General features: G+C 43.2%; 1 protein-coding gene across 18 annotated transcripts in view; it reads right to left on the bottom strand.

Annotated features, from left to right (window-relative positions):
• LOC126539513 (uncharacterized) overlaps nucleotides 1–24,535 on the bottom strand; it is a 46,121-nt gene that overhangs the window by 5,384 nt on the left and 16,202 nt on the right. For 17 of the 18 annotated variants that reach the window (XR_008614282.1, XR_008614281.1, XR_008614280.1 and 14 more), the window contains 2 exons: nucleotides 20,480–20,671; nucleotides 7,625–7,729 (listed from right to left, as the gene is read on the bottom strand). Coding sequence is in view for 2 of the 18 variants with exons in the window: in XM_072285605.1 (XP_072141706.1) it covers nucleotides 20,542–20,671 (130 nt within the window). In the remaining 16 variants the exon portion in view is untranslated. The remainder of the gene's footprint in view (nucleotides 1–7,624; nucleotides 7,730–20,479; nucleotides 20,672–24,535) is intronic. The other variant, XM_072285606.1, reaches the window with a different exon arrangement.

Here is a 24,535-nt window from a genome sequence, read left to right as displayed (position 1 = left end):
ATAATTTATTGTGCAGGCCGTAATGATCCCCAAAAGGTTGAATTTCGCCCAAGCACAACTCACGCCGCTCTCCTTATTTTCGCAAAATACGAGCTTTGTGTAAAATATAGTTCTTGCAGGCACATTGAGAAGCATAGCATCAAATGGCCATATAAGGCTGTTGAGCACTTGCCTGCGCTGTAGTACCAAGAGGTAAGTGATGTTGGACCAACTGAACAATCATCCACTATCGGAACTAAAAGCTCTAGGCTAGTGCTCCAAAAGAACCTCTGTGCAGAAGGCTTTGTTTGTGCTACTAAGTATCCTGGGGTCTACGGGGCTTCATGATATACTTTGAGAACACCGCTCCCTACCGCTCTAAAGTGCATTTGGTGTGTTTATGATCGTCTCACTTTTTTATTTCCCTTTCCTCCATACATGGTAGCCAACCGGAACAACCTCGCTTGAAACAACACAAATCGAAAGAGCCCATCGACTTGGTCACTATAAATCCGAGAAATGTAGGCCGACAATCGTAAAGTTTGCGAACTTTAAAAAAAAAACAGCTTATCCTCCAGAAAGGGTATAAATTTAAAGACACGCAATATCCTGTGCGAAAAGAGTTTTAATTTCAAACACGCCTGGCTAGAAAAAAAAGCTTTTAGTCTGAAAAGACTAACCCCCGTATTCAAAAATGCATCTTAAATTGAAGTCCATGTCTGACTTGATTTATATGATGCTCATTGCGTTTCCTTCAGCGCGCTCATGACAGACACCAGTCAAGTCAAGCAAGGGCTTCAAGTTAAGATACATTGATGAACATTAAGATACATTGATCGGACACTTTCGTGACCGATCTATATGCCAACCTCAGAGATATCTGGGTAAACTTCCCAAAAGCCGAATTTTTTTCAATTGGTGATTTCAGTTAACCAGATATCAACTGGAGTTGCTTAACGGCACCTGCTTGTGACTTGATTAATTTTGTTTAACTATCCTTAGACTTTTCCTTAACTCAACTAGTTCCCGAACCTTCGTGCGGTCTTAACATATTAGATCGTGTTTTCAAGTCGGCTCCTGGCAATGTAAGCCCGATCACCCTCACAGGTTTCAGTGATCACAAACTACTTCATTTCACCATAAAAATGCCCTCTCGCCAACGCAGTGTAACATCCAAACACATGTTCGATAAAAACAGGGCAAACTACAATGCAATTAACCTTGATTTGAAGGAACTTCTGCGATTATTTTCTGCAATCCTTTTCCCAATAATCCGTTAACATATCTGGAGTCAGTTTGAAAAGAAATTGACTCAGTTGATGAACACTTATATACCTCGCATACGTTCTCTTGCTAGCTCATCTAAACCATGGTACCACAGGAACCTTCGTACTTTGATGGATCTTAAACCTTAATGAACCTTAACGAACCCTCCTTATATACAATCCCAACAAATTTTCGAAAACAGTTTTAGCTGCTTGAACATCTGCATAATTTTCGCTGGTTGATGAGGCTAGTGACCCTACCCTATTGCCCAAGATGAATGCTGTCAGACTTTTAACAACTTTTTCACCAACATGTTCATGAAGGAAGACTATTCCAATATTCAATGGGCACCTGATTATGACCTTGCGTACATGAGCCCCATGGACGTTACAGTGAGAGCCATTGCATCATTGATTAATAATTTAAAACTAACTACTTCATGCGATGTCGATGACATTAACTAAAGAATTCTGAAACAGGTAGTGGTTCATTCCAGCATTATACTCAGTCATATTTTTTGACAATCTCTTTCTACAGGCTAGATACCATACAAGTGGAAAACTGGAAAAGTCATTACAATTTTCAAATATGATGATTGGACTTGCGTTGCTAACTATTGCCCATTATCACTGACATACATATCTTGCAAACTTCTCGAACATATTATTGCATCTAACATGGCACTACATTTAGAAAGCAACGGTTTATCTTTCTCAAAACAGCATGGGTTTAGGAAGAGGCTATTATGTGAGACACAAATACTTGAGTTTACTTACGAACTACTTCTTGGAATGAACTAAAGCACTCAAAACGACTGTTTATTCCTCGACTTAGCTAAAGCCTTCGATCGCATTCCACATTGTTGTCTAATATCAAAACTATCTTCTTTGCACCTTGATTCCTTAATTTCTTGGACAAGAAGCTTCTTATCCTTTCATAAACAGCTCACTTCAGTTGATAATTATTCATCTTCCCATAACAATGTATCATCTGGCGTACGCCAAAGCAGTGTAATCAACGCATTATTGTTTCTCATCTTCATTAATGACATACCATTACACATCACCTCAACAGTCAGATTGTTCACCAACGACTGCATCATAGCAAAATTTGCTCTGTTAACGACCACGAAGATCTTGAGCACATTACTACCTTGTGCTCATCATGGTAAATGTAACTTAGCACTGATAAATGCCGATTAATGACATTTAGCCACAAACAATCCAATTTTTTATATATTTGTTTACTTAATAACAGTCCAGTCACCTTGTCATCATCATATAAGTACCTCAGCGTTCATTTTTTGCCTAATCTCTCATGGGCAACCCACATAGAAAAAATCGCTGCTAAAGCTAACCGCACATTAGGTTATTTAAAGCGCCACCTCGAAGGCGTGCCTAGTTTGACTTGGCAACTCACCTATCAAACATTCGTTCGCCCTCAACTTGAACATGCAATTTCCATTTGGTCACCTCATCAAGAATACTGAATTAGTTCCACTGAATGCGTACAAAATCGTGCGCCTCGTTTTATTGCACGAGACTACAGCCCGAATTCTAGCATAACTAGCATTAGTCCTTGTCCCTTCTGTGCTTAGAATCTCACAGAACAATCGCACTTATATGCCTCTTCCATAAACTTGTTTATAACCATCATACACTTACTTAGTCTACCTCTTAAGCAGCTGAATCGCATGTCGTACCGATTGCATGGTTACCTCACCTTGAAACAACTTTAGGGAAAAAACACTGCATTCAACTCATCAGCATTGTCACATGCAATCATGTATTGAAATGGTCTTCCGGACAACATTGTTCACATCTCTGACCCAGTTATCTTCAAAGATAAAATATGCAGCATTTTGTTCTGAAATGTTTCTATTTCGTTCCATTTTCCAGTTTATTTGTTTACTATTTTATAAGGACATTCAAATAAGAATGTCCTAACTGCTCCTGTTCGCACCCAGATTTGTAACGCTACTCACATAATACTCCAGTTGGAGGCCGTAAGGTACCGAAATAAATAAATAAATAAATAAATAAATAAATAAATAAATAAATACGAGATACGTAGCGTGTTTCTCTGGTGTCCTTGGTGAGGCAAACAAGGCATCTTATACTTATTTATATCTGGGGAAAATTAGGGGTGCGATATGGGCAATATGTAAGCAATGTTCCAAAGAGTAGGTTGAATTCGCCTTTTCTAATAGAAAAGACAGCTGCGCCTTTACAGTTAAAACTACAACTGAGGTCAAATTTGCGAGCATAGCGGAAGCAATACCCCAAGTTTATGTGCGATAGTAAATGCATGTTGATCAAATATAGCTTTAAAAGCACTGTAAGCAAGTATTCGAAAGTAACATGTTGCTTTTATTAGCTAGATTTTTCAATGTCCCAAGCTAACTCTGTATTTCAGATAATGGGCAGCATTTTAAGTACAATGTGTTGCGAAGTTTTAATGTTTGTGGCTTATTTACAAACTTTACAAATAATTATTGAACCCTCATTTTTTTTACGTGATTTATTGGGTTCGCCTGTCTCCCCACTGAACTAAAGGAAGCAGCTTCTTTCTAGATTGTGAAACAGAGGACCAGGTAATGTTTGATGTACAGGTAAAGATAAAGATAGATGAGTAAATGGAACTTCCGCAATAAATTACGTATGCAAGCACTCTAATGTGTTGTAAGCCTGTGTAACGAGTGAGGCAGAATTGAGCCCACTGCCCTGACAGAACTATAAATGCCCCGAAGCCAAAATATAGCGAAAATTGGTGGTATGCTGCAAGAAGTTAAATGAAGTTTGAGCAAACACACACTTTTAAAGAAAAAAGATATCTCTATTCAAATGTTAGAGTGTGTGATATGGCCACTTTGCGCTATGCTTACCAGTGTCCCGACATAGCTGTTGGCTACATTTTTATATTTCGTGGAAAGGGGAGAAGGGTCATAGTAAGTGCAATATGCGACAAAAATTTTTATGTTCCTGGTTTAGCTATAAGCATTGCAGATCATGACTAAACCGTTATTTCTTACCCCCTATTTTTCATGCATCATAAGGCATTCCCACTTGCTTTGAGTGATGTCCTCAGTGAACTAAACAAGACACATGTTTATATTTGGCAAAATTAAAGGGTGCTGTGTGGACACAATATATGGAAATTTAAAAGACAGAAGACTAATTGGGAGATTTGCTGTAAATTATGCAAGTAAGCAATCCGGGGCTTTATGAATGTGTCTTACTAAACAAAGGAGAATTTATCCCGCCATTATGGGAAAACTGTGAGCTCAACCGATAACAAATCTTGGGAAACTTGAGTGTGCAAGGGGGGAGGTGGGGGGAGAAGAGTAGGCAGGAAGGGAGTGCGCGAATGGTAAATCTTATAGCGAAGTAACATGACTGTTAATGAGTTATTGGCTTTTTAAAAAATTTCCAGCAAGAAGTCCTCCAAAGCACTATATGCAGGCAAGGTTTCAAACGGAATAGTCCTATATGGGCAACTTTTGAAACTATGCGATATAATTACAGGAAACTGAAGCTTTCATTGAAACCGTTTGGAAGGAACAGCTTCGCTCTAAATTTGGATTAAAATTCTCCAAGGTTGAACACAACTCCTGTCTATTTTTCTTGTAAATATAGCAAGTCATTTATGTTGATTGTACTTCATAGTGTATAACCTCGACAATACTATTACCTCAACTAGGGATATGTTTGTGATGCATATACATTGAAACAACAAGTACAATTCCATGTTTAATTAGCAAAATTGTCTATAACAAATGTGCTCTTTTCTTATGTGCGCTGCACTGCTGCTACTCGGCGGGATCAGAGACTTCTGTGCACTCACTGCCTTTTGTCCCTGTATCATGTATACAATTTTGTACAGTGCCAAAAAAAGAAATGCAAATTCAAATAATTTTTCGAGCCCCCATGGTTCACCACGTGTGATCAATAAATATGTATGTCTTCTGTTAAATTTTAAAATGTTAGACAAACGCATTTTCAGGCTTTTTCACTGCTTATACTAGTAGCTCAATATATATATATAAATATATATATATATATATATATGTGTGTGTGTGTGTGATGCGAGCAGGAGGTTGCAGACGAAGACTAACATGGTCGCCTGAACAGTGCCTTTGTTCTTCGTCTTCCTCCTTCACACCTAGTGTACCATACCGTCCTTGCGTGATTCGTCACATATATGCGCGTGTGTGTGTATATATATATATATAAAGAGAGAGAGAGAGAGATAGTCAGATCGTTCGATGCGCCACTATAAGTTTCACACAATGTTTATCGCAAATTGTATTAAGCCTCCTAAAAAAATTGATTATCTTGTAGGAAGTTAGCTGTATGACAGCAAATGGCATGTTCCATGATTCTGCATGGTACACTGGCAACCTATACGAGTCGATAATTAATACGAGAATTATGAGAATGTCACCGAAACAGAAAGAAAATGAATACCTTTTCCCACATTTTCCCACATTCCAATCATCAGGAATACAGGTCAGTTTCAAGAGAGAGAATTCTGGAGCTGCATACTTTAAATGTCATTAAGAAACTTAGAATTGTTGTTCACACCAGCTGACGAGAATGTTTTAAGGTTTTCACTTATTATAATGATCATCACCACCATCAGCCTAGTTTATGTCCACTGCAGGGTGAAGGCCTCTCCCTGCGATCTACAATTACCGCTCTCCTGTGCCAACCAAGTCGAACTAGCGCCCGTAAATTTTCTAATTTCATCGTCCCACCTACTCTTCTCCCGTTTTCGACTGCGCTTCCCTTCTCCTGGCACCCATTCCGTGAACTTAATGACCCACCAGTTATTTTATCTACACATTACATGACCTTCCCAGCGCCATTTTTTTCTTTTAATGTCAATTAGAATATTGTCGATACCCGTTTGCTCTCTGATCCAAACCCATTTTTATTCTTCTGTAAATTTCCTTCTCATGATCAGGGTCCCCTGTTATTAATTGACCTAGGTAGACATACTCCTTCACAAACTCTAGAGGCTAACTGGCGATCCTAAACTCTTGCTCCTTTGCCTGGCTACTGTGTATTCTGCATATTAATCTTCAACCCCACTCTTACACTCTCTCTGTTAAGGCCCTCAATCATCTGTTGTAACTCGTCCCCAGTGTTGCTGAACAGGACAATGTCATCTGCAAATTGAAGCTTGCCGAGATATTCGTCGTTGATCCTTACTCCTAAGCCTTCCTAGTTTAATAACTTGAATACTTCTTCCAAGCACACAGCGAATAGCATTGGAGAGATTGTGTCTCCTTGCCTGACCCCTTTCTTTATAGGTATCTTGCTACTTTTGTTGTGGAGAATTAAGGTAGCCGTGGAATATCTGTAGATATTTTCCAGAATATTTACCTAAGTGGCCTGTACTCCTTGATTATGTAATGCCTCTATGACTGCTGGTAAATGCCTTTTCGTAATCTATGAAAGCCATATAGAGAGGCTTATTGTACTCTACATATTTCTCGATAACCTGATTAATTACATGGATGTGCCACTCTTTCCAGTTTCATGTCTTACAAGGCCCTTCTGACCTCATTGCTAGTTATTAATTTATTTAAGGATACCTTACAGACCCCTAGAGGTATTGTGTAAGGGGGGAGAGTACATTCAAAGATTATCAATACCGCATTTACTCGCATAATGATAGCACTCACGTAATGATCGCACCCCTGAATTTTGTCATCAAAATTAAATTTTTTTTTATTTTCCGTGTAATGATCGCACCCCGAACTTGCCAGAGCGATATATCGTGTGCCAAGTCTAGCTAATAACGATCGCGCTTACCATCTGTCGAATGCTACGCGAAGGACTCTTCAAGACAAACCAAGCGGTCTGCACGCACTAAACATTCTTAAGTAGATGCCCCATTTCATTACTTTCATCACTTTCCGCACTTCCATGACAAAAAGAGGTGCTACCAAACTTGCCTTTATTATGTGTAGGCTTTATAATGGTTGTGGTCAACAACAAAAAAGGCGCCTTTGATTTTTCTTATCTGCACTCGTGGGCACGCAACAAATCGCGAGCGGCAACGATAGTAGCCAAGTTTACACTGATACGTTAGAAATGTACCCTATTCATACGCCAACGCTTGTAACACACCTAAGATATTCGCCCACCCTTAGCGGAAACATGCCGTATTAGGATAGTAGTCAAGACAAATGCCACAGTTTCCACAGCATGCCGGCCATGTGTTTCTATGTCACTGGCAGCTAAGCGTGCCCATATGTTTCTGTCCCCTCAAAGCGGACACGGCTACGTTATTGCCGCAAACTTGCCAATATTAACGATGTTATTTATTACTGATACAGAAGAAACTGTTTCAATGCATGTAATGTACTCACGAGAAAAAAAAATCACGTCCGGCTTGCTCCACCCGCTGCCATTTTCGTTTTGGTGTCCCGCACTACACACAGTGGCAGCCGCCTATTTGCTGACCTGTTGTCATCCTGCAGCAAACGCGGGGATGAAAAAAAATTTTTTTTCTACTCGCGGGAAATTTAACCCGCGTAATGATCGCACCCCTGAATTTGCATGAATTTTTTTTACAGGAAAGTGCGATCATTATGCGAGTAAATACAGTAATTAGAATACATATTTGAATCCATATACAAAAAACAGTGTATGAGATGCGCTAACATACAGTAATGTGGTGTTAAAATTGTGCAAAGGACAAACCGGATGCTTCTGAACGTGAGAGGTCAGTGAACAAGAAACTTTCACAATGTAAAATATAATCAATATAATTACAGAGCGAGCGGGACATATTTCGCTATAAAAAATCAGTAGTTAAGGAATAGTAGCATAATAATAATGAGAAACCCAAGAAAAAATAACATGTTAGGTTATGTAGAGTTTGAAAAATGCATTGTTAGAAGATGCCAGAAATTTTCCTGGTCACTCTCATAAGCGATGTCGTTAGGAAAATTGTTTCAAATGCGAAAGGCACTTGGAAGATCGGAGTAGTTAAATGAATTAGTCTTTCCGTAAATGCGCATGAAATTGAACTGATTGTGCAGTTGGTGTGACCTGTAATGAGGAGTTTCAAGAGACAGAACTGATGGCGTTTTATTATGGACATATTTATGAAATAATAATAGGAGGGATATATCATGACGATCATGCAAGGGCTGTAGTGAGAAGTAGAGTTTAATGAGTGTTATGCTTTTGTTAGTCATAACAACATGAAATAAAATGCACAGCCCTATTCTGAATAGATTCGAATTTTTTTATAAAGTATTTCTTAGTATTTATTTATCAAGTATTTCAAGTATTTATTTCTTATTTCTCTAGGAGGAGTTTCTGTATCCTATCCATTACTGTTACGCATGGAGTTATCCTGAGTCCTCTGGGTACTGTACAGGTCAGCGTGGAATTCTTCTGCTGCTTTTACGATACCTTCAAGATTGCCGTTGATGTTACCCTGCTTATCTTTCAGTGCATTACCTTGGTTTGTCCTATGCCAAGTTTCCTTCCCACTGATTTCAGGCTGCGTCCATTTTTTGTGGCTTCTTCAGTCTTTCTCACATTATAATTTCAAATATCACTTATTTTCACTTTGTTGATCAGTTTTGACAGTTCTGCAAATTCTATCTTATCTCATGAGTTGGACACTTTCATTCTTTGTTGTTTTTTTATTAGGTCCTTTGTTACATGGGAAAGCTTGCCTACTGGTTGCCTTAGTGCCTTGCCTCCCACTTCAATTGCTGCCTCAGAAGCCAGCCTAGTTACAGTTTCATTCATTACCTCTATGGTATCTTCATCTCTCTGTTCTAAGGCTGCATATTTGTTTGCAAGTACCAGCCTGAATTTGTCTGCTTTTACCCTTACTGCCTCTAAGTTTACCTGTTTCTTCTTCATCAATTTTACTTTCTCTCTTCAAATTTAGGTGAATCCTAGCCCTCATTAACCTATGATAACTGCACTTTACTCTACCTATCACTTCTACATCCTGCACTATGCTGGGATCAGCAGAAAGTATGAAATCAATTTCATTTCTTGTTTCACCATTAAGGCTTTTCCAGGTTCACTTTCTGTTGCTATGCTTCCTGAAAAAGGTGTTCATTATTCTCAGCTTATTCCTTTCTGCGAATTCTACCAGCATCTCTCCTCTAGCATTCCTAGGATCGACGCTATAATTACCAATTGCTTGTTCACCCACCTGCTTTTTCTACACTTCTGCATTGAAGTCACCCATTACTACAGTATACCGAGTTTGCACTAATGTCATTGCTAATTAAACATCTTCATAAAACTTATCCACTTTATCAGCATCATGACTGGATGCTGGGGTGTAAGCTTGTACTACCTTTAAACTATACCTCGTATTAAGTTTGATTACGACTATGTATATATATATATATATTGTTACGGTGAAGGGAAGGAAGAAGTTGGATTGGACGAGAGGAAGACGAAGTCTGGCAGTTGCCTGAACGCCATTTAACATCGGTTGTAAATATACATTATTTTACGCTCATGGCCTGCTTTCTTCCTGCAACATTTTGGTGGGAAGTGCGAGGTACAATCACGGAACTTCGCAGCAGACGTCATCTACCTGCCGCCACAATGGCAAATCAACTGACACAGGCGACAACGCCTCAGCAGCCCGTGCCAATGGTCATCCTCACTCATCCGCGGGACCCAGGAACATTTGGTGGCACGGACAACGCCGACGTCGAGGACTGGCTTACGATGTACGAGCGAGTGTGCGACAACAACAGGTGGGATCCAACAATGATGCTAGCAAACGTCATATTTTATCTAAGAGGAACTGCGAAGCAATGGTACGACACACACGAAGCTGACCTAACGAGCTGGGATGTCTGCAAAGAAAAAATGCAAGACCTGTTTGGCAGACCTGTCGGTCGTCAGCTGGCAGCAAAAAAAGAACTTGCGTGCCGCGCTCAGACGTCCACAGAATCCTATGTCATGTACATACAGGATGTGCTGGCCCTCTGTCGCAAGGCTGATGACAACATGACCGAGGCAGACAAGATAGGTCACATACTGAAAGGTATCGCAGACGATGCCTTCAATCTCCTGATGTGTAAGGATTGTGCCACAGTGGATGCAATTGTAAAGGAGTGCCGACGCTTCGAACAAGCGAAGGGCCGCCGCGTCGCTCAAACTTTCGACCGACTGCCTAATACCGCCGCGACATCTTCTTGCAAAGATCCGCCGCAGTTCGTTCAGCCCGCAGGACCGGAAGATATCACGCGAACCGTTCGCCGTGAGCTTGAGGCCATGGCTCCGGCTCCAGTTCATCCCGACTGTCGGGAAAGCGTGCCCCCTATCTCCCTTATACAAGTGGTCGTTCGGGAGGAAATAGCAAGTTTGGGCATTCCATCTCTCTGCTCGGTCCGCCATACAAACACCTACCAGATTTCTCCAGCCGCTCGCTCCCAGACGCAAAGCTTTCCGCCACCCCGTCGCAACCCAGCTGACTGGCGCACAGCGGATGATAAACCACTCTGCTTTAATTGTTCCAGTATTGGACACAACGCCCGTCATTGCCGCAAACACTGTCGTTGCCTCCTCGGTGGTCGTCTCCGAGTCTCTACCGCCAAGTGCCAGACAATCGTACTTTCTCGCCCTACACGCCGACTAGGAACATCAACGACGACAGTGCTCCACCAAGATCCAGCCGCTCCCCATCTCCGAAAGGCCGTAGGTCCCATTCGCCTCTCGTTCACCGCTGTTCTTCCCCTTCTGCAACCGGTCGCTTCACTTCATGAAACTAGGCGGTGCAGCTCCCGGAGGTGAAGCTGCAACTCCGACCCGGCCCACAAATCCTCTGTGACCCTGCCTACATGTGGAAACCTACTGGACATTGAAGTTGATGGCGTTCATGTTAGATCTCTCATTGATACAGGAGCGCAGCTTTCAGTTATGAGCGCTGCTCTCCGCCGAAGGCTCAAGAAGGTTCTGACACCCGCCGTACTGGGCACTGTGCGAGTCGCCGATGGGAGTACTTCACCTGTCCTTGGAATGTGCACAGCACGTGTGACCACTGGGGGCCATTAAACCGTTGTTCTATTTATCGTCCTTGAACACTGTCTGTACGACCTAATTCTCGGCCTCGACTTCCTTTCGAAACACTCTGCCCAAATTGACTGCTCCGCAAGTGTTGTACAGTTAGATCTGCCGCTTCCTGTCGACGCAACAACTTGTGCTTCACACCGCTTATGTTCTGCTGAGTTTGCAAGGCTCTCTCCACAAGCGGCTACAAATGTCCCCCTGACGCCCTGTCCTCCCGTACCTGATGGCGAGTACGTCGTGTAGCCGCTTACTGACGTGGTTTTGTCGCGCAATATTGCCCTGCCGAGCACCTTAGTCCGGATTTGCGAAAACTGCACTCGCATGCCCATCCTCAATTTTGGATTTTCGTCGCATGTGCTGCCACACGGTATCGCCACAGCGCATGTCACTCCTTTGGAAGAATTTGAGGTTTCTTCTTTGACCTCTGAATCCTTCCTCAGTACCAACGGACCTTTGTCACCCACTCCTCCGTACTCGACGCCTACAGACGATGTTTCTAAGATGATCGCCCCTGACCTTCCTTCCGAGCAAACAGCAGCTCTTCGTCACCTCCTGTCATCTTATCGGGACATCTTTGATTTGGATGACCGTCCACTTGGCCAGACATCTGTTGTCACGCATCGCATCAAGACCGGTGACGCCAGCCCCATTCATAGGCAGCCATATCGTGTCTCCGCAACAGAAAGGGCCATCATACAAAAAGAGGTAGACAGGATGAGGGACAAAGACATCATTGAACCTTCAAGTAGCCCGTGGGCATCACCAGTTGTCTTAGTAAAGAAGAAAGACAACCTGGGCGCTTCTGCGTTGACTACCGTCACCTCAACAGGATAACAAAGAAGGATGTTTATCCCCTGCCTCGCATTGATGACGCTCTTGACTGCTTTCACGGATCCCAATACTTTTTCATCAATTGACCTCCGCTCCGGCTATTGGCAGATTAGCGTCGATGAGATGGACCGCGAAAAAACCGCCTTCGTCACACCGGACGGTCTGTACCAATTTAAAATCATGCCCTTTGGATTATGCGATGCGCCAGCTACATTCGAGCGCATGATGGACTCTCTCTTGCGCGGCTTGAAGTGGTCTACATGCCTGTGTTACCTCGACGATGTGATTGTGTTTTCTCCGAACTTTGAAAGCCACCTGCGGCGCCTCACAACCATACTCTCCGTGTTTCGCAGGGCTGGCCTTCAGCTAAACTCCTCCAAGTGCCAGTTCGGTCGCTGTGAAATTGACATGCTTGGTCATCTCGTAAACGCCGCCGGAATCCAACCTGATCCACAGAAAGTTCATGCCGTGCGAAATTTTCCTGTACCTTGTTCAACGAACGATGTCCGCAGTTTTCTGGGCTTATGCTCTTATTTCCGGCGATTTGTCAAAAATTTTGCCGACATCGCTCACCCTCTCACTGACCTTCTTAAGAAAGACGCCTCTTTCTCTTGGGGACCACTACAGGAGAAAGCCTTCTCTACCCTGATTGAGCGGCTTACAACTTCCCCGATTCTCTCACACTTTGACCCTTCTGCGCCCACTGAAGTACGAACTGACGCGAGTGGTCATGGCATCGGCGCTGTCCTCGCTCAGCGTCAACAGGGCCAAGTCCGTGTCATCGCTTACGCTAGCCGCCTTCTTTCCACGCCCGAGCGAAATTAGTCCATTACTGAGAGAGAATGTCTCGCGCTCGTATGGGCGGTCGCGAAATTTCGACCGTACCTTTTCGGTCGGAGCTTCTGCGTTGTAACCGATCATCACGCCCTCTGCTGGCTCTCCTCTTTGAAGGACCCAACTGGACGACTTGCACGTTGGGCATTGCGCCTATAAGAATATACATTTTCTATTATATATAAGTCAGGGCGCCTGCATAAAGACGCTGACTGCCTGTCCCGCAATCCCGTGGATCAACCGGACGATACCGATGCAGACTCGGACATTAGTGTTCTGTCCCTCTCCGGCTTCCTCCATATTGACGAAGAGCAGTGCAAGAATCCTGTTCTTCGAACACTTATGGAACGCCTAAGCTCCTCGCCCAATGACCCGTCCCTTCGGATGTTCACCTTGCGCGATGGAACTTTATACCGTCGCAGCGTTCGTCCTGACGGCCCGGAGCTCCTCCTAGTCGTCCCCAAGCACCTTCGACTCGCCGTGCTCCAGCAACTTCATGACGCTCCTACTGCTGGACATCTGGGCGTCACTCGTACTTACGACCACCTGCGGCGCCGCTTCTTCTGGCCCGGCATTTATCGCTCTGTGCGCCGTTATGTCGCTTCTTGCGACCTGTGTCAGCGCCGGAAGACGCCTGCTATGCCTCCCGCTGGTTTGCTTCAACCAATTGATATACCTACAGAGCCCTTCTTCCGTGTGGGCCTCGACCTCCTTGGCCCGTTTCCAATTTCCATCAAAGGAAACAAATGGATTGCTGTAGCAACCGATTATGCCACTAGATATGCCATCGCACGAGCGCTGCCAACCAGCTGCGCTACAGATGTCGCAGACTTCTTACTAAAAGACGTCATCCTGCACCACGGCGCCCCTCGCCAGTTGCTGGCGGATCGCGGCCGCTATTTTCTATCGAAGGTCGTCGATGATCTGCTCCGCTCCTGTTCTACAGAACATCAGATTGCTACCGCGTACCACCCTCAAACGAACGGCCTCACCGAGCGACTCAACCGCACACTCACTGAAATGCTCGCCATGTACATTTCCAACGATCACCGCGACTGGGACGTTGCTTTACCATACGTCACTTTCGCATACAACTCGTCCCATCACGACACTGCCGGATTTTCACCATTTTTCTTTTTGTATGGCCGCGACCCTACCTTGCCTTTTGACACGTTGCTACCTTCCGCAGTACAATCATCCAGCACTGGTTACGCTCGCGATGCTATTGACTTAGCCGCCCAGGCCCGAGATGTCGCCCGTCATCGCCTCAAAGTCTCGCAAGCTTCTCAAAAGCGACGCTACGACCTTCGGCACCGAGACCACTATTTTTCACCTGGTTCCCTTGTCCTTCTCTGGACGCCTTCACGTCGCGTCGGCTTATCGGAAAAACTACTGTCCCGTTTTTCTGGTCCGTACCAGATCTTACGCCAACTGTCCGACGTGACATATGAGATCGCCCCAGTCGGTCAGCCTTCAGTGCCTCCCAACGTAACCAGCGATGTTGTTCACGTCACCAGGCTCAAGCCCTATGTCCCCCCATTAAGTGAGGCTGTATAACTTGCACCGGGACGGAGCTACCCCGCCGGGAGGGTGATGTTACGGTGAAGTGAAGGAAGAAGTTGAATTGGACTAGAGAAAGACGAAGTCTGGCAGTTGCCTGAACGCCATATCCATCATTTGTAAATATACGTTATTGTACACTCGTGGGCCTGCTTTCTTCCCGCAACAATATAAACAGGTCTGTTAACAGGGGTAAAAACAATGTACTTAGTTTTGTCAACATTTAATGAGAGTTCATTTGTAACAAGCCAGTCAGATAGATTCTTAAGCCATAAGTTTACACGCGGAATTAAGGAACCTAGATTTTCACCAGAAAAAAATACACTTGTGTCGTCAGCGTAAAAGATAACGAAGGGGTTTGTGGGATAGATACCATGTCTTTGATGTATAAAAGAAACAGAGTAGGTCCTAGGATTGACCCCTGAGGAACCCCAAATTTTACTAGCTCAGAATTAGACGTAGCATTATTAATAACAACATACTGGGAACGACCGGAAAGGTAGTTTTGCAATAATTTAAGTGAAGTGCCTCGTATTCCATAATACGGTAGTTTGCTAAGAAGTATATTATGTTTAATAGAATCAAATGCTTTGCTGAAATCTAGAAAAACACCTAATGTGTACAATTGATTTTCTATGTTGTTAATAAGTTTATCCTTAATACTGAGCAATGCAGATTCAGTTGATTTCTTCCTATGAAATCCGTACTGGCTGGGAGAGATTAACTTGTGTTTGTTAAGATAGGTAGTAATCCGTGTATTAATCACTTTCTACTATTTTGGAAAACAACGGTAGAACTGATATAGGTCTATAATTACCAATTATATTGGCAGCACCGCCTTTGAACAAAACAGCAACTCTTGCCATCTTCATTTTTTTCGGGAAAAATACCTGTTGTCAAGATTAGATTTGTTATATGACAAAGTAGATTAACTATTAGGTCAGCAATTGCTTTAATTGGTGCTACCTTTATGCCATCAAAACGGCAAGAACAGTTATTCTTGAAACCTAATATAATATCATTAATCTCTGCAGGAGTAGCTGGATATAAGAAAAGGCTGTGCTGAAGATTATATTCCATGTATTTTCCAATATTACTGGGCGTTCCGGCAGGAAAATCTCCAAATGCCAAAAAATGTCTGTTGAACTCATTGGCAAGATCTTTACCACTCAGAACCGTTCCTCCAATTGTCATTTGTGTAGGTATATTTGTTTCTGATTTCTGTAGAAGATCTTTGACTGTACGCCACGTTTTTTGAGGGTCAAAGGAGATATCTGAAAATTTATGAGCGTAGTATTGAATTCTAGATTTCTTTATATCTGCACCTAATTGATTTCTAACTTTTTTATACTCTTTCAAAACTGTCAAGTCTTTAGATTTCATAAACTTGGAGAAAAGCCTATTTCGTGCCTTGATTCGCCTGAGCAGGTCTCGTGTAATCCAAGGCTTCCTTCCTTTTCTACACTTTGCTATTGTTACAACTGGGAAAGCGCATTCATACAACTCTGTCACTTTTATGCAAGAATTTGTTGTATAAAATATTAGGATCTTCATCACGCTGCAATTGGCTCCAGTCGACAGAGTAGACGGTTTGACGAAAATATTCAATTTTGCTTTGGTTTATAACGCGGTAACTATTTGGGGGGTAAGTATGTTCGAATATTTGTTTATTTGACCTTTCCATAAAGCAGAAGGTTGACAGGTGATCACTGATGTCGCTCAGGAGTACTCCTGCCGTGGTACCACCAATATCACTGTTTGTTAGGCATAGATCAATAAGTGTTTCGCTGGAGCCTGTGATACGAGTAGGCGTTGTGATTATATTGGAAAAGCCGTCGGCCAACATCATATCAACAAATTCATTGACAGAATTTGACGTTTCTAGTAGGTTAATATTAAAATCACCCATTATTACCACAGGCCTACTTTGTAAGGAGAGGTCGCCCAATACTATTTCTAAAAGGTTGAACTCTTGAAGAGACGCAAAAGGTGGCCGATAAATTACGCCAAAGATGAATGCATTTGTCTGAATAAAAAGTGATTCGTATGAAGGGCTCAAAACTGTGCACTGTGGCATTATTTCGTAAGAAAAACTGTTTTTAATGTACAAAGCTACACCACCCCCCTTTTTGGCTTTCCTAAACAGCGCTTCACACCTATAACCAGGAAAGCGAACAACATCATTCGATTCAGTATACCAGGTTTCAGTGAAAGCCAGCGCATCAAATTCATGGTTCAATGACGACAAAAAAATATCAATTTCTTCTTCTTTGTTTCCTTCTCACTGATTTGAGGCTGCATCCATTCTTTATGGCTTCTTCAGTCTTTCTCATGTTATAGTTTCCAATATCAGTTATTTTCACGTTGTTGGTCAGTTTTCACAGTTCCGCGAATTCCATCTTACCCCGTGAGTTCGACACTTTCATTCTTTGTTGCTTCTTTATTAGATCCTTTCTTACTTGGGAGAGTGCTTACTGGTTGCCTTGGCGCCTTGCCTCCCACTTCGATTGCTGCCTCTGGAGCCAGCCAAGTTACGGTTTCATTCATTATCTATATGTCATCTTCATTTCTCTGTTCTAAGGCTGCATATTTGTTTGCAAGTATCAGCCTGAATTTGTCTGCTTTTACCCTTACTGCCTCTAGACTGATCTGTTTCTTCTTGACCAATTTTGCTCTTTCTTCAAATTGAGGTAAATCCTACCCCTCACTAACCTGTTATCACTGCACTTTACCTACCTATCATTTCTGCATCCTGCACTATGCTGGGATCAGCAGAAAGTATGAAGTCAATTTCATTTCTTGTTTCACCATTAGGGCTTTTCCGGGTCCACTTTCTGTTGCTACGCTTCCTGAAAAAGTTGTTCATCATTCGAAGCTCATTCCTTTCTGTGAATTCTACCAGCATCTCTCCTCTAGCATTCCTAGAATCGACGCCGTAGTTGCCAATTGCTTGTTCACCAGCCTGCTTTTTCCCCACTTTTGCATTGAAGTACCATTACCATAGTATACTGAGTTTGCACTTTTCTCATCGCTAATTCAACATCTTCATAAAAGTGATCTACTTCCTCATCATCGTGACTGTATGTTGTAGCGTAGGCTTGTACTACCTTTAATCTATACCACTCATTTTGTTTGATTAAGACTACAGCTACCCGCTCATTATACTTTAGAATTCTTCAATGTTTCCCGCTATTCTTATGGATTAGGAATCCTACCCCGTATTCTTTCTTATCTGGGAGACCTTTAGAGCAGAAGACATGGCCGTTAGTCAGCACTGTATAAGCCTCACCAGTTCTTCTACTCTCACTACGGCCAATGATATCCCAAACCATGTGTGATAGTTCCTTAAAGGCGTCAAGCAAGGAGACACGATTTTTGCAGTGCTATTCACTACATGCTCAAGAGAAGTGTTTAAGCTATTAGACGAAGCCTTAGGAGTGAGGAATAATGGGGAATATCTCAACCTCAGCTTTGCAGATTATATCTTGTTCAGCAACACTGGAGATGAAACAAATGATTGAGCACGTTAACCGAGAAAGTGTAAGAGTAGAGTTGAATAATATATAGCCGACAAAGGTAATAATAAATAGCCTGGTAAGACAACAAAAATTCATGATCGCAAGTCAAAGCCTAGAGGCCGTGCAGGAGTACGTGTATCTAGAACAATTACTCAAAAGGGCCGATAATCATGAGAGAGAAATTTACGGAATAAGAATGGGTTGGAGTGTGCACGGCGGCAATTGCCAAATCCTGAGGGGTGCTTATCAATGTCTTTGAAAATACAAGTGTATAATCATTGCATTCCATTTGTAATTCCAGCAATATGTAACGTATCAAATAGGTGTTAGTCTCGTTTTTTTCTTATATCAATGATCATAACTTTGTCTATCGAGTTTTTTTGAACGGTTCTGTCTTGTATCGAGAATAAAGCACGCTCACGGCATAACAATTTTGGAATCAGATAACGCTATATTTCACTGGCGCTTGCAATGCAAAATGGTTTTTAATCCTTCAAAAGCGCAATACAATGTGCCTCTTCTCACGGAATGCGTCATTCGCTCATACGTACAATATTAACGATATAACTTTGCTTTTGGCAATGTCTTGTTTTCGTGAGTATGAATGCGTTCACCTAACACGTGATCTTCGATGAAATACGCATGTCACTTCGATCATCGCCGGCACGAATGGCATGCTGGCTCACATAAGACGAAAATAGAAATGGCGACATCGATATTGGATCCTTGTACCAAATTCCCATGGATGTTATCAGATGTGTTCAAAACGCGCATCACATTTTATTCTTCATGACTATAAGCATCCATCCCGCGTAACACTAATGAAAAACAAGTTGTCGATCACATACCTTTCGTTACGCAGAAGGCGTAACATGAACACTGTAGTTACAGACATGTTCCTTATTCTGCCAACAACCATTTCTTCACGCACAAATCGCCCAAGCAAGCACGAAGTGCACCCCCCCCCCCCCTGCCGCACACTTTGCCATCATAATTCGTGCAATCCCGCAATATCATCCGAGTAGAATCGGCTACCATTCATTTTGGTAATTAACGAACCACAAGATTTTGAGAAAAGTATTTTTTTTATTCTTTACCATTGAATAATGGTACTTGTCGCGTGTACTTGATGCCTCGATTGCGTAGTTCTTGTTCCACATACGTTGTTTCGCACTACTGTACTATTCGTTGGTTGTATTTCTTTTTGCATTTGCGCGCCAATTGAATCAATCTTCTTCAAACCGCCTAATAGTGTTTTCGCGTGTGTTCTGTATCATGTACAAATAATATGTTCGTGGCAATAATTGTTTGAATAATAGGAGATATTAAAATGCAAAGTCATCGGGCAACATTGGTCTCATCCGCCATCTTCCCCGAGACGCAGTGGTGAACCGCCTGCAAGTTGGGCTGCCTATACTGCGGCTCACGTATCGTCGCCGTGTGACTATATTCAGGACTCTATAATGTGCAACAGCTGCCTTGAAATTTCACAACTGGCATGCTATGTCCGCATCTCATCTGCGCTTCTTGGATTTATACTTTTGCAAATGGGAAGGTCTAGAGCCTCAGAGGTTACATGGAGCAGTTTATTATTCCAAGATTCTGAAGGGGAATCAGCAGCACCGCAAGAAAAAAAAAAAAAAGTTTTCGCGTCGCATTCTGTCCTGGAATTCTGCCTGATTTTTCATCACCCTCACATTTTTTCTTGCTTAGGTTTTCAGCGCAGCTTTCCTATATCTTGTAATTCTCTTTGTACGCCAGCGCTACTACACGGCCTCACCTCTACCTGTCTCTTATTTCGTTTAATTAAGCTAATCTACAATGACACGTGATTTATTTATTTCACATCAGTCTGCAGAGCCTTCGGAGCCTAACAGAGTTCGTTCACACAGGCCAGTAACGCTGTTTCTCATCTTTTTTTTTTTTCATAGCGTGACTTAAGATTTTGTAGCATTATTGTTTGCGCACTTGTATCGCTATGACTGTATACGCAGGAATAGATCTATTGACTTCCTCTTCTAAATGCGCTTTCTACTCGCCATGCTATTGTTAAAGATTTAAATTTGTCCTTATGCGGCCCCCTTCTTACCACACGCTTTTAAGCTATCTAGCATTTTAAACATAAACTTATCTTTATACCAGTCGTGTTAGTGCACTCTTCTAGCCAGCTCTCGATACAGACGTAAAAGTGCCTGTATACTGCCTCCGGTTACAGCATATTTGTTATCTGGCTAACGTTGCAACGTCAAAACTTTAAATGAAACTAGATTTTGTGGATGGCCCTAATCAACGTACACTGCGTGTTTGTTGAAAAATGGGAGCGCTCTTCGTAGTAGATTGTTCGCGCTCAATTTTTGCTTAAAGTTAGGGTTTGCACTGTTCTAAGCTTCAAGCCACGTTTAAGGGCATTATACTTACCGGTTTCGTCCACAATAAATCTGAAGTCGGTGTCGTCTGCGGTGACGTCACCCAAAACATGTCTATTCGACTCCTATGGAACGGATGGCACCATCTGTCACGGCTGCGATGAACTGCGTGTTTTCGCCGTATCGTTGTCGATCACTGTATGTGGGCTGGTTCTTGCACTCTGGTATCCTCGTTTGCAGTACGCTGCATCCCAAAGAAAGGTACGAAATGTGACCCATGGTATACGAAGCAGGCATACGAAGTAGTGCTTCTTCTAAGGTTACACGTGTCACAGCAGAGAAGCATCATCGTCACTATTTTCTGAATATGGAATGATCAGATAAGCGCACAGATCGTGCTGAGGCATTAACGTCAGCGATCAAGGTGGCGCGCATGAAGAAGATTGTATTTTTTGGTTATCAAATTCTTCTGAAATTCACCATCTCAGGTTCTCCGTCAGGGTATCCTAAAAACCCACAATACACTCAAAGTAGTAAAATACATGGGCCGTAATTAGTATCGCTACTTGTTGCCGGCCTAGTTAGTTCATACTTATTACAACATAATCAGACGCAGAATATTGCGAAGTAAGACCTCCAAGTACAGGAAATAAGTGTCTAAATACCAGACAGCTTCATTATTATAGTGGCTTATAGTGGCCCAGAGGTCCCTCCCCAGTCTTTGACTATGGGACCTCCTAGAGTTACTTTTTCTGTAAACATTTCAAACGCATCAATAAACTGAAACTGAAACTGAATGTGCCAGCGTATGCAAACATGTATGCGCGCTGCAATCGGATCACGCAGGTAAAATTGTCACAATAAATGCTTATTCTAGCAAACGGCAGCGACAGCCAGAAATAACCAAAACATTTGTCACTGATGCGTTAGTGCAAGTAATACTGACGGTGCGGCAAGGCATGCTAACAATACTGCCGTGCACGTCAGTTGGCGGAGTAGTGCCCTTGTCTGCTAACTGCATCGCTTGCTATTCAGCATCTGTCCTACCTTTGCGTCGACATTGCAATGGCGGTCGTCAAACAACGTCTATGCAGCATCGAATTTCGTTCCCTTCTAGTAAATATTCTTGTGGAAAAGGAAGAAGTGTAGCTGCCGAGGCAGATCAGGCACAAGAGCGGCTATCGTGAAAACATTTTACGGCTTCGAAGACAACATCAGCAGCGATCACTGATGACGGTGAGCGGCGCGACGGCACCAAGCGCTGTCGTTCAACTGCCACTGTGGCGGAGGGGCAAGGCAGCAACGGGGATTTGCAAGCGTGGCAAGCGTACCACAGCGTGGCTTCGGAACCGACGAGCCTGGGAGCCAGCCTGGAGCCGCCAGGGTCTCTTACATGTGACCACCAACACTAGTCCTGGAAGCGGGAAGGAAAGCAGGGAGCATGGCGGACGAAGCAAGCTGTGCGAAGGTGAAAGTGGAAGATCAGATTGACCGCATGAATGAGAAAACATCGACCCTTAGCGAAGAAGAGGACACTGAATGTGATGAGAAGGCTGATCCTTTCACTCTTGTGATATATAAAAAAGGAGGTTCGAGGGAATTCCTGTGGTATTAAGACCAAGTGAAGAAATGAGAACGTTTTGGAAAGTGAACCTAAATGTTGTAGCCTCGGAAATTGTTGCGCTAGCAAAAGAGAAAGTAGGTTCTTTCCGAGTGAACAGAGACGGAAGTTTCTCGGTCACTGAGTTCACTCGCCTCAGCCAAGAGTTTGTTATGTGTACAGGTGGCTGGCTTACTAGTGAAGCCATTTATTCCGGAGTTATACATATGAAATGTTGGCGAAATCAGAAGCGTACCTCTAGAATATACACAAAGATAGTTAACAAAATATTTAAGATAGGCAGGAGTGACATCAGCTAGACGTCAGACCCGTTACATACGTCAAGAAGATGCCACCGTGGAAGCGCGCCTTGTTAGAAGTGTAATTTTGCAATTTCACTATGACCGACCAATACCAGAGCGAGTGTATCTTGGCTTCACTAGCCATCCAGTCGTGGAATATATGGGGCCAGCCAGACGCTGCTACGACTGCCAGAGATTTGGTCACTTAGCGAAAAACTGCCGAGGAACAAGGCGCTGCCAAATATGTGCAGAAGACCACCATCACAAAAACTGGAAGACTATAAGACAACCTAAGTGCGCGAATTGCAACGGGCCCCACACTGCATCATTTTCTGGATGCCCGCAGAACAAAGCGTCCTCTCTTCAATACCAACACGACATTATCCTTGGCCGCACACAACAGCGGGGTGCACCGGAAGCAAAAGTGAGCACGATGAACCCTGCGCAACCACCTCGACCGCAAGCGCCTAAGCATCGAGACACTTCTAGGCAATATGCAACAGTTGCAAGGGGGCCACAACACCGAGGGCAATGTTTTGGGACATCACCAAGCCAACATCAAGCTCCAGAAGTTCAGGAGGGATCTCGTCAGAATAGCAACCACATGGCTAACATGCGACAGAATACAAGCACACCAAAACCAGTAAGTAACGAAACAGACGAACTCCTCTGCGTCTATTGCTGAACTTGTCGTCCCAATGTTCCCTGCTTTAAAAGCCATACTTGCCGCGATTCCAGAGGCCAATAACCTCCCGGAGGTCAAGGCAGTATTGTCGATGGAACAAGTGATATTACAAAACACTACATCAGCCACTGCGCAGGCGGGGCATCAATTATTGCTATGTCATATTCCAGTGGAATGCGAATAGTCTTCAATCTGAGTGTGCGGATTTTAGAAAACTGGTGGCTCAGTTCTTTCCAGTGTTACGTATTACAGAGGCCGGTGTAGAAAACGCTTTTAGACTAGCTAACTACGTTTATACGTCCTCTCGATCTTCAAGACTAAGCAGAGCGATGACTGTGTTCGAAGAGACCTGCCATCAGACTTAAGTGCCGCAGCGTCAGACATCCCAGAATACGTAGCATGTGTCGATTTGGCCTACAGCCCTCTACAAATATTTCACTTTCCACATTGACGAGCCTCCTTCAGAAATACACAAAAGATGTAATATTTTGCGGGGATTTCAATGCGCACCATGCCACGTGGGGAAGCGCCTACTGTGACCGTCGTAGAAATGACCTAGAAAAGGCAATTCAGAAGAGTGGTTTGTGTTTGTTGAATGACGGCTGTGACGTTCCTACGGGGCTTTAATTACTCCAGCTGCCAGGACCTCGCGTTCTGCTCAAACGATATTGCATGCGGAGCAACACGGAGAACAGACATTGAAACAAGGGGTCGCGATCATTTTCTCATTGTAATACAGCATTCCAGACTACGATTTTCGACTTGCACTCTGCAATGGTAAACAATTGGCAGGCATTTGGAAATCACATTACACGTCAAGCTGATTCGGTCAGTGGTACAGACAGTCTATTATTGCTTATAGGAGAGAAATTAAACCTCTGTTCAAAGTTTGTTCAGATTCTTGAAGGTTACGCTTGTGTAGTCTCTGAATGCGAAAGGCTCAAAGCTATACGACGCAGAGCTGAAATACCGACGAACAGGCCTTACTAAAGCTTACCGAGAACGTCAAAAGATGTATAATCGTATGGCTCGGCAGCTGGAGCACCTAGATAGAAAGCCCTGGCAGGAATTCTGCACTTCACTTACTCCCCTTACACCCAAATCAATATTATCGAATGTTCTGCGCTCTTTTTACGGGCGAGCAACGCACCAACAACCATTCAGAGCTCTAGCTTCAGTCCAGAAAGTACCGGAAACGACCGTTGCAAACGAGTTCTCTCACCTTATTACACGCCCAAGTGCAGCAGTAAACACACCTGAATACAGTAACTCTGTCTAAGAAGTCAAAGCAGCGATCAATTTTTCTATCTATAGACATCATCATGACCTCGATCAGCCGTTTTCATTAGAACTAAAGAACGCGATTGTATCGTGCCGCCAGAGGATAGCAGCTGGACCTGACGGGGTCACATATGCTGCACTGAAAAGCCTGGGTCCTACGGCCACAAAAACTGTGTTGAAATTACTGAACTACGCGTCCACTGGAATGTCTTCCTCCTTCCTGGAAAATTGCACGAGCGG

Source organism: Dermacentor andersoni, chromosome 11 (assembly GCF_023375885.2).
Source record: "Dermacentor andersoni chromosome 11, qqDerAnde1_hic_scaffold, whole genome shotgun sequence".
Classification (NCBI taxonomy): Eukaryota; Metazoa; Arthropoda; class Arachnida; order Ixodida; family Ixodidae; genus Dermacentor; species Dermacentor andersoni.
The sequence above is the reverse complement of the archived record's forward strand: the minus strand, read 5'-3'. Positions and strand labels throughout refer to the sequence as shown.